Source organism: Chrysochloris asiatica, unplaced genomic scaffold (genome assembly GCF_000296735.1).
Source record: "Chrysochloris asiatica unplaced genomic scaffold, ChrAsi1.0 scaffold00128, whole genome shotgun sequence".
NCBI lineage: Eukaryota > Metazoa > Chordata > Mammalia > Afrosoricida > Chrysochloridae > Chrysochloris > Chrysochloris asiatica.
Genome location: NW_006408646.1, coordinates 7,930,920 through 7,942,344, shown reverse-complemented (window position 1 = coordinate 7,942,344; position 11,425 = coordinate 7,930,920). Strand labels below are relative to the sequence as shown.

Sequence of the window (11,425 nt, the reverse complement as noted above, 5' to 3'; positions counted from 1 at the left end):
GGGATTATAATCAATGTAATGAAACAAGTTATATGAATTGTTGAATGTGAAACTGATGATGTGCCCTGTAAACTTTCACTCAGTCCACAACAAAAGCCTTAAATTGAAAAAAAAAATTAAAAAATTGTCCCTCTGACTTTTCTCTGAAGGCTGAAAACTCCCAGACTCTCTGCTGCCTTGGAGAAGAGACAGACCCTCCCTGCAGTAAGCTGCTGCTGGCTCAGGGTTCTCAGAAGGGTGGTTTCCCAGGGCAGTGCCCTCAGATCCTAGCCCAGGCGTGATCAGCTGCACACACAGCCACTCATCAGGGTGCTGAACTGTATCCATTCCCAGATTCCACAAATTCAGGTGGGTGCTACACAAAGTTTCCCCGGCAGAAGGCTAACATCAGTCGGGGCAGGGCTTGTTTTTGTTAGGTGTCATCAAGTTGGTTCCAACTCATAGAGAACCCACGCACAACAGAATGAAACACTGCCTGACCCTTAGCCATTCTCATAATTATTGTTTTGCTTGAGCCCATGGCTGCTGCCACTTTGCCAATCCTTCTTGTTGGAAGTCTTCTTCTTCTTCAATGACCCTCTACTTTACCAAGCAAGATGTTCTTCTCTAGGGACTGGTCCCTCCTGCTAATACATCTGAAATATGAGAGATGGAGTCTCACCATCCTGCCCTCTAAGGAGCATTCTGGCTGCACATCTTCCAACACAGATTTGTTTGTTCTTCTGGCAGTCCATGGTACTTTTAATATTCTTCTCTAACATCATAACTCAAATGCATCAATTCTTCTATGATCTTTTTTATTCATTGTCAAACTTTCACCTGTATATGAGGCTACTGAATATATACCATGGCTTGGGTCAGATGCACCTCCTCAACTTACATCTGTGCTTTTGAACACTTTAAAGAAATCTTTTGCCGCAGATTTGCCTAATGTAATATGTCAGTTGATTTCTCGACTGCTATTTGAGTGTTGGTAAGTGTAGATGGTGGATGCATGAGTGTTGATAGTGGATCCAAGCAAAATGAAGTCATTGATAACTTCAATCTTTTCTCCATTTATATGGATACTATTTTTTGGTTCAGTGGTGAGGATTTTTGTTTTCTTTACATTAAGGTGCAACCTAAAGGCTGTGGTCTTTGATCTTCATCAGTAAGTATTTTAAAATCCTCTTCACTTTCAGCAAGCGAAGTTGTATCATCTGCATATTTCAGGTTGTTAATGAGTCTTCCTCTAATCCTGATGCTACGTTCTTCTTCATATAATACAACTTCTTGGATTATTTGCTCAGCATACAGGATGAATAAATATGGTAAAAGAATACAACCCTGGTCCACATCTTTCCTGGTTTTAAACCATTCTGTGTCCCCTTATTCTATTAGAACTGCCTCTTGGTCTATGTGCAGGTTCCCCACAAGCACAATCAAGTGTTCTTCTCAACATTATTGATAACTTGTCATGATCCACACAGTCAAACGGTTTTGCATAGTCAATAAAGCACAGGTAAACATCTTTCTGGCATTCTCTGCTTTCAATGAAAAGCCATCTTACTTCAGCAATGACAGCTCTTGTTCCATGTCCGCATCTAAATCTGGCTTGAATCTCTGGAAGTTCCCTGTCGATATACTGTTTTTAAAATTATCTTTAGCAAAAATTTACTTGCTTGTGATATTATTGATACTGTCCGATGATTTCCACATTTCATTGGGTCACCTCTCTTTGGAATGGATAAAAGTATGGATTTCTTCCAATCAGTTGGCCAGGTAACTGTGAGCGCTTCCAATACTGTATCAGTTTGTTGAAAGATTTCAATTTGTATACCATCAATTTCTGGAGGCTTGTTCTTTGTCAAAACCTTCAGTGCACTTGGCTCTGGTCATATCTTGAAATGGTTAAAACATCAACCATTTCTTTTTGGAACAGTGACTTTGTATATTCATTCCATCTTCCTTTGATTCTTTCTGCATCATTCAATATTTTGCCTGTAGAATCCTTCAATATTTCAAGTTAAATGTTGAACTTTTTTCTTCAGTTCGTTTAGCTGGAGAAATGCTTCACAATGTTCTTTCCTTTTGGTTTTTTAACTCCAGGTCTTTGCACATTTCATTTTAATACTCAATTTTGTCTTCTCGAGCTGCCCTTTGAAATTTTCTGTTCAGCCCTTTTATCTCATTTCTTCCTTCTGCTTTAGAGCAAGCTTCTGACATCTACTTTGTTTTTGGTCTTAATGGTCTTAATGACCTTTTGCTTCCTTCCCGTGTGATGTTTTTGATGTCATTCCACACCTCTTCTGGTCTTTGGTCACTAGTGTCTAATGCATCAAGTCTGTTTTTGAGATGGTCTCTAAATTCAGTTGGAATATATTCAAGGTCATATTTTGGCTCTTGTGAACTTGTTTTAATTTTCTTTAGCTTCACCCTGAACTTGCATATGAGCAATTGACAATCTGTTGTGCCTCTGAGGGTGGGGACTTCCTTCCTTCCCTGAGTCTCCAGCACCCCATCAGGGCATTCAGAGGCCACATCTCAGCTAAAAGACCCCTTCCTCTGTGTCTTGCTTTTGGGGTGCAGCTCTTGTGGGGATCTCCCCTCATCACCTCAGGTGGCAACCCATCTTTCCGCTGGCTGTACTAGCAGACCTGGGCTTCCTGTGTTCATTACAAATTCCCAGGTCCAACCTCTTCATTCTCTAACAGATGCAGGTGCCGAATCCTGGCTGTGGGTGGGTTGGATGTGTGTCTTGTGGCCCTCAGGCAAGAGGCCCCTCTGCATGCAGTGAGGACTCGGCCTTGGGGTCTTCAGGTGAGGAGGAACTGTCAGGCATTTTACAGTGGGGGATCTGGGAGAGGCTTTTGTACCAAGCTTACCCAAACAGGTTGGGGCAGAGCCTGGCAGGGGGCCACCCTCTTGTCACCAGGTCAGACTCTCCATTTATGGCTGAACTGGAGACAGACATTGTAGTCAACATGGGAACTTGGGTGACCATAAACAATTCATTAAGCATTTGGCTGGTTGGCTTTTTTATGGCTTCGTGAATACAGATGAGCCTCTGATGCCTCATAAAGCTGTACTTGACTACAGTCGGCAGATCATCTCACTTCCTGGGAGAAGCCAAAATTGCTTACTCAAGACAGGCAGCATCACATTTATAGGCCAGGGCAGCAGGGGCTTCTGGGAAATACATGGGAAACATGAGCACATCAATTGTGAAAATGTTTAAAGTGTGTGTGTCACAGGTAGACACACAGGCACCCAGACACCCAGGCTGACGGGCTGTGAGGAGGGCGCTGGGCCCAACAGGTGAACACAGAAAAACGTCAGCACAGCCCCAGGATGAGGGCAGCACCCATGATATGGGGGGCTGAGTGCACCCCTGGGTGTCTCAGGGACTGGGAAAGATGGGCACAGATCCTGTAGAGCCCCTGCTGTGTCTCTGGGTGGCAGGTGGCAAGATGTGTGTTTGGAGAGACACATTTCTTGAGGGCCCAAACAGGGGTCACCTCACTGGGGCCCAGACGAGGGAGAGAGACAGTCCTGGGGGTGTTGCAGGCATCACTGCACTTTGGTCCATGTAGGCCCTGCCTCCTTGGACCTCCCAATGGGGACTAATGGCTCCCATGTCAGCCAATGTGCCTGGGGTGGCCCCACTCAGGTGCTTCTGGGTCCTGTTTTGCGAGTGGGTCATATAGGTGTCAGCTAAACTGCCACCTTCTAGGAGAGGCTTGCCAACAGAGCCACCTCGCTCCAGCCTTCTTGCTACTTGACACTACTTGGCATTTCTATTCCTTTATATCTAGCTCACTTTCCCCATTGAAGGCCAAGTTCATGAGGGCAGGGGCCTGCCCTCTCACCCCGCATCACCAGGGCACAGGTATGTGGAGGGTAAAGCTCTGGATGAGTACTGAATAAGCAAATGATCTTGATTCTTTGTGCTGGCAGCCAGAGCCCTGCCCTGCAAATGTCAGGTCTCACTGGACTGTGGGAGGCAGGATGGGATGGAGTGTGTGATGGGAGTGGAAGAGAGAGGGAGACTCAGAGAAGGGGCTGCACACCCCCTCCCACACCCATGTTCAGCCAATAGAGTCAAGTCCAAACCACGTGTTTGTATCTGAAGAAGAAGAAAATCTGACTAATTGAGGGCTGTTGCTACCACTTGTCTATCACTTGTCCTGTGGTGGCCTGTGGTAACTTTGATGCTGGAAGCTATGACATGGAAATTTCTGGTACCAACAGGGTCTGCATGGTGGATAGGTTACAGCAGAGTTCCCAGACTAAGCTAGATTAAGAAGAGAGAACTGGTGATCGAAAATTAGACATGGAAACCCTCCGGATCATGAGAAAATATGGCCCAATACAGTGATTAAAATGAGGCCCCTAGGTCCAAAGGTTCTCACAACACCCAGGGACCGCAACAATGGCCTTGAGCACACCAACAATCATACAAATGGTGCGGAATCAGGTGGTGTGCTAGTCTGGGGTGCAGAGGTCATCTTGAAGTGGAGCTGATTCTACGACAACTAACAACCAACAACTGCATACCTATATTGGGCACATTCACGTCTTTTTCTGTGTATGTCTCATAGTCCTGGAGAGAGGAAACATGGGAATCCCACCATACAAGTTAACACACCATGTCTCCTTGTCCTGCTGGGACTCCACCAGCCACCTAGTGTGGGAATTCTGGAGGCTTCCTCTCGCTCCAGGCAGCCCCAGGCCTGATGTGAGGGCAGGGAAGCAGGTGGGGGCAGAGGTGGACATCCAGCAGTGAGGCCTGGGGAAGCAGGGATGGGCAGGTCTTGGCCTGTAGTGGGCTCCAGCTTGCAGCTGACCTGGCCAGCTCTGGTCAGCTATTCCACATTGGCCCATAATAACTGTTGCTGCTCCTTCTCTAGGTATACTCCCCACAGGGGGCTTATCCCCTGCTTAGCTAGAAAAGCCTCAGAGCTGAGTCTGCCGCGGGTGCTGACAGAAGAAACGAGTAGTCCCAGGCTGTAAACCAAGCAAGCCTCCAGTGGATTCTGGAAGCTCCACTGTTTCCAGAGAGGTGGTGAGTTTACCGCTTGGCCAGACTGACTGCTCAACATGGACCCTGGCCTTCCTCACCCAGCACAGGCCACAGCAAGCCTTACCCAGATTCCACACTCAACCACACTTCCCACCAGACAACAGAAAAGACTGTCCTTGTCCAGCAATGACTGAAAGAGCAGACAGAGCACATGGAGAGTGGCTTTGGGAAGTGGACTGAAGCCATCGAAATGGAGCCTGGTTACTCAGTCACAAATCCCCAGCCATTGTGAGGTGTGGAATCACCTTGCAGAAAGCAATTTTGGTTTTTGTTATCTTTCTTTCAAATTGTACCAACACCTGAGGCTAAGGCTGGGGGGTGACCAGACCAAGAGGGGCCACCAGGAGGCCTGATGCCAATGATCATGGTCACGTGGTGAGGCCTATGAAAGCACTGAGCCCCGAGGCTCTAATGGGGCTTTCTGGTTGGTGACCATGCACTGGAGAGGGTGGCATGTCCATCCTTAGGACATGGAAGCTCCCTGCTGTGACCCCTCCCTATGTGCCTCTTCTTTAATATCGTTTTCATTGTAATAAACCTGCAATAAGTATAGTATGTTTCCCATAAATTCTGTGAGTCATACCAGAATTAACGACCCTATAGGGGCAGTTGGAGCCTGCCAATTTGACAGCCCTAAGGAAGGCGTCTTTCTAATGAGTGAGCCCATGAGTGGCTGATGATGAGGATGGGGAGGTGAGGACTGGACCCATCCTCGCACTTTGGGAACTGGATTCCTGCAGTTAGCAATCCAGCTGAGGTTTGTCCGCTGTGCCCTTTCTTAGGGCAGCCATCCCCACATGGACCATGTTGAGGTACACAGACTCCTACAGATTACAGGAGGCTACTTTTCTGTGGGGAGTAGATCTTGGGGGGCACTTACGTTGATCATAGCATTTGACGTGATGCGGAAAAGTGTGGCCCGCTCGTTCACTACTTTCACCTTCTCGCTGCTCTCGGACGGAATTTTGAGGCTGTCCAGCTCGTTCAGAGAGCGCTGGAGGGCAGCGCCGTGCTTGGCGATGAGGTCATTGCAGGTGCTCAGGTCGTCTAACTTCAAGGAGAGGTTCTTAATGGTGTGGTGCAGCTCACTCTTGTCTGATGGGGAGGTAGCTTCGTCGTCGTCGTCCCCGGAGTCATCTGTGGAGATAGTACAGTGACATGCGGCAGCCACCTTCCTCAGGAAAATCCAGGCACAGCCCCCAGATTCCAGCACCAGGGGGGCTGCCCTGAGTCCCTGGGAGGGAACCTAAGTGGGGGCCCTGCCTGAATGACAGGATCAGAACCACACAGAGTCCATTATTTCTGAAACCAGGCATTTCAGAAACTCCTCTACACTTAGAGGCTTTGAGATTGATGGCAGTTTGGCATCCAGGTAGGGGGACACCTGAGGGTGCTTGGGCAACTGCTGGGGGTGGGGTACTACAGCCCTGTGTGACCCAGCACTGGGCCTCCTGCTTCACACAGACTGAGTCTCATGGTGGCTGCCAGACAGCTTAGATCCCAACTCTGTCAAAGGTGGAGTTGGGTTCTCAGACCAACTCTGGAGCACCCTCTCTGAGTGCCAGGCCTGTTCATGTGGGGTGATGGCCGAGGGAGCACGTACAGTCAGGTCAAGCACACATCCTGTCACCTAAGCTGGTGGGACCCGTCCTTCTGCCCCTCAGGTGAGGGCACCTGAGCAGAGAGGTGCATGGGACAGGCTTCTGCTGACTAGGAGGATGAGGCTGGTGGCAGACAGACAGACTGGAGGCCAGAGGGCAGAGGTCTGGCATGGCTGGGGCGGGACTCCCTCCTCCCTCTGTGGCCTGGATGACAGTGGCCCTAGCCAGCCCCAGGGACATGAAGGACTGGTCATGGCTGCTCATGGGAAGGATACACTCAGTCCCTACACCCCTGTCACCCCTCTGTCTATAGCCCCGACCCACCTCCTATGATCCCACCCTTGCCACACATACACACACACACACACACACACGCACAGGAAACTGAACAAAGGGGTTTCACCAGGACCCAATCACATCATAACATGAAACTCAAGTATCAGGGATGCAAATAACAGCTATTTACTGTGGCATTCCAGGAGCCTGGTGGTGCTGAGCTGCTAAGAACAAGGGCAATGGTTCGAAAGATGAAACTGCCGACAACGTCCCGTAAAGACCCACAAGTCAGAGACCTCAAGAAGCAGTCCTATGGGGTCGCTATGAGTCAGAGTTGACCTGATGGCAGTAGGTTTGGTTTGGGTCTGGTACCGTGGCCTTTGTCAGATTAGAAAAAAGAAGTGATGCCACTCATGGCTCGTGCTTTCTGATCCTGAGATCACCAATCTCCCCGGCTCATTGCCTTCCCTGACTGAGGAGTCCACAGCGCTGGCCGTTCACTTAGGAATAGGGCGTCGGGCTTTTCTGACCCCGTGCATCTTCTCTGCTTCCCCTTCCCACCAAAAACAGAATGCAGTGACAATGAGAATCCCAGAGGAATTGAAGAATAGTTGACGCTGCAACAGCAGAGCAAGGACATGGAACTATCTATCCACCAAGTAAGATCCAACAGAAACTGCACAAACCTAGTAATATTAAGAATTATTGTGAGTTGCCGGGGAGTCAGTGCCGAGTCATGGTGGCTCCATGTGCGCAAGAGCAGAACTAAGTTCTACAAGGTTTTCTAGACTGTGACCTTTCTGGAGCAGACCACCAGATTCTTTCATCTGAGACACCTCTGGATGGGTTTGACAAGTAGATGAGTGTGTAACCATTTGCTCCACCTAGGGTCCCCATAAACATAATAGTAGCTACAGTTCTGGTATTGTGCTGTAGGATAAACACCGAACTGCTAACCACAAGGTTAATGGTTCAAATCCATAAGCTGCTCTTCAGAAACCCTATAGAGGGTAGTTAAGAGTTGGAAATGACTCAACGGCATTTAACAACAACAAAAGACATTTCAGGACCTGTCAAAGCCACCTGTCTGGGGCTTGGATCACAGAGAAGCCCCCTCCCCGCCCCCAGCACCTGGGGATAGCCTCAAATGCCTGTTAAAACTATAGAGCCAAGTCTCAGCAAAGAGTACCTGGAAGGAGCCCTGGGGACCATGGAGCACAGACTGTTGGGACTGAGAGGCCAGGTCTTGGGACAGGCCATGGAAGAGGTGCTATTAGTGGTGCTGCAGATGGTACCCAAGGCATTGACCCAGTTCCACCATCCTCTCCTTCCTCCTCCTTACAACCATCTTTGGCCAATACAAGGATGGTGCCTGGTAGCCAGAGTGCCCACATTCTTGACAGCTGAGCAGAACTCAGAAGGCAGACCAGCCCTGGGACTACCCTCAAGAACACAGACAAGTTGGATCATGATCATGGGCCACAGAGAAGAAATAGGGCCACAGGGAAGAAAGAGTCAAGATCAGAGGCAGGAGACCACTAGCCTGACTGCCTTGCTCAGAGAAGTGACCTAGACCTTGGGCAGGTCTGAGCTGCATTTGCTGAGGACCTGGAGCCCCTCCTTGGGCTGATGATCCCAACATGCCCCTGAATTTCCTGGGAGGGGAGCAGAGGACAGTTGGGGTTCTGTGTTCCTGCTATCAGAGCCATCCAGGGGGTGGGGTGGGCTGCCACCTTTGATCAGATACTCGGAATTGGCTGCTAACAGTAGGACCATGTCCATGCTGTGAGGTGCTTTAGGCTACAGTGGAATTTATGCTGGACAGAGATGCCTCAGGTCTGTCAGAGGAACAGAGGTGCTCTCTGCCTGGAGAGAATCTTTTCATCCACACTACACTCCCTCACTGCCCCATGGCATGCCTGTCTCTCTTTCCTCTGGTCCCACAGTGCCTTCCTGCCCACCTAAGGCCTCTTCTGAGCCGCCGGAGGGCAGTTACTCCTCACTCCCATGGTCCTGGCTGGGCCTTGCACCCTAGAAATGCTGGGAGGCGGGGGGTGACCTGCACCCAGGCCTTCTGAAGAGGCAGCTGCTGCTGGTCAGAGATGGTAGTATCATAGATGCTAGCGGCAGCTAAACTTGTAGGAGGGGTGCTCTCTGCATCCTCATCATGGGGCTAGGAGCCAGGGACTTGAGTTAGGAGCACCCCAACTCACATCCTGCCCCAGGTTTCCCCCTTTATAGGTCTGGTGGGAGCATCCCGCCTTGCCCTCTCCCTTCAGGGCTACATCATCTCATTCCTTCCTTATTGTCAGTCTCCCACAAAGAGGAGAGAGCAGATGTTTGCACTGGACAGCTGTAGACCACCCAGCCCCCTTGTCTCGGCCGCGGGGACCACAACCTTCTCCATCACTTCCCTGGCAAAGGGGTTGAAGCCAGAGGGGATCCCCAGGCATTTACTTCCCTACCAAGGGCTCTCCCCAAAGCCTTTCACAGCCCTTAGACTGGCTGAGGGGCCAGGTGGGCACCAGCACCAGGGCTGGAACCCCTGTTTCCATCAGGAGGCTCCTGAGAAGGAGTGGTTACCATGGTGACGGTCAGCTCAGGGAGCCAAGTGGGCAGCTTTTTTCATCTTTAGAGGAAAACAGAACAAGTTTCCCAGCAGGAAAGCCCTGTCAGGGGGCAGCTTTTTGAAACCAAGAAACCAAAAAGCTGTTTTGGGGGTAAGGACACAGGGGATGACATGGTGGTGACAGAGAAGTCAGAGGCTACTTGCTTCTCCAGGGAGTCTGCCTCTACACTCAACTGCCCACAGGTTCCTGGGCTCAAGGCTCAGGATGACCAGTGAGATCCTCCCTGGACATGAGTGAGAGCAGACTCACCTGCCCCCTCCCCTGGGTCTCCCAGTTGAGAAGGGGTCCCGGAATAATAGTGGAGACCTGATGCTGGCCAGTGCTCACCTGCTTGCTCCCTATGTTGGACTGGGACAGGTACTGGGGGAGGTTATGCTGAGATATGGGTGTTGACAGGGATGGAGTTGGGACAGTAAGCAAGGGAGAGGCATAGGGGCTGCAGGAGCAGGGCCCCAGGGGGAGGAGCAAGGAGGGGCAGGTGAGAAAGCCACCTCTGGGTGCCAAGAAGGAGGGATTCCCCCTGCCTAGCTCGGCCTGCACAGTACGATGATCTCATGCTATCTCTCTGTCTTGCCTCTCTGGCCTGCCCGGGTGCCCCTCAGGGACCCCTCCACTCTTAGTGTCACTTCTATGGCAGAGCATGCACCATGCAAGTGTTTCTTTTCTCCCTCTACTGCTCAGCTCAACCTGGGGTTACTCTGATGTCAGAGCCACCCCTGAGTCCTGAGTTCCCTCCCTGGGGCCTGGCCAGAGTGAGTAACATTTGTGGCTACAAATGTTCAAAATGAATGTGGCTTCTTTGAGGACCAGATTACTACCTTGTTCATTTCTGGGAGCCCAGCAGCAAGCCTGGTAGGGCTCTGGGGAGACCAAGGAAGAGACACACAGGAACCCAAACAGCCACCCAGGGCAACACCAGGCAGTCAGGCAGAGGGCCAAGGAATGCCGTCTGAGTGGGGAGGACACGTGTCCTGCCTGTGCTTCCTCCCTCACCCTGGGTTGGCCCTGCCCAGCTATCTGGCAGTGGACCGGGTCATACTTAAGTCACCACAAGACGAGCCCCAAGCCAGCAGCACAGTTAAGGTGACCCGCACTGCTGGCCTTCCCTATCCTTCTAAGTCTACAGGTTAGGGAGGGACTTTGTCAACATTCCAGTCAGTGGTCTCTTTCCCTGAACAGCCACTCCTCCCTGGGACTCCAAACACTGTAGCAGACGGCATATTCCACTCTGAGCGCTCTGGACTTTAAGCTGGGAGTGTAACAGATATGTTTGCATCTACCTGCTAACCTCAAGGACGGCGGTTCAAACCCACCAGTTGCTCTGAGGGAGAAAGATGAGACTGCCAGTCTTTAGAAGAGCAGACTTGATGGCAGTGGGTGGGTGTCCAAAACCTACAAGGCCCCTGGAGAGGCAAACGCAGACTGGCAAAAAGCAGCCCTTTGCCTCTGCATGGTTAACCCCGCCACACTCGGTGATAGCACGTTTGCCGAGTCTTGTTTAGGATCCTGGAGGTTTGTTCAGCTCTGCCTTGATTACAGAGAATCCAATCTACAGATGCCGGCACCAGACAAACATAAACATGCCTTGAGGCAGAGAGTCCCCATGCATGGACAGAGTGACCTCGGCAACCCGGAGGCTGGTGCCAAGCACGCTCACACACATGCCATTTACACGCATTACAGTTCTGCAAGTGTCACCTGAGAGGACAGGTTGAACTATGTTAAAAGTGCCATCAGATGCAGACTGTGCAGACCCTGTCAGGAGTTCAAGTCCCTGTGGGCCCAAGCGTTGCTGACTGTCCAAACCATAGGCTCTGAGGATCAGACTTTAGCCACCTAGCAGACATAGCAAAATG

General features: G+C 50.5%; 1 protein-coding gene across 2 annotated transcripts in view; it reads right to left on the bottom strand.

Annotated features, from left to right (window-relative positions):
* The window catches only part of OSBP2 (oxysterol binding protein 2), a 237,443-nt gene that overhangs the window by 33,483 nt on the left and 192,535 nt on the right, over positions 1–11,425 (bottom strand). For both annotated transcript variants that reach the window (XM_006869254.1, XM_006869255.1), the window contains one exon: positions 5,943–6,199. In XM_006869254.1, coding sequence (XP_006869316.1) covers positions 5,943–6,199 — 257 coding nt within the window. The remainder of the gene's footprint in view (positions 1–5,942; positions 6,200–11,425) is intronic.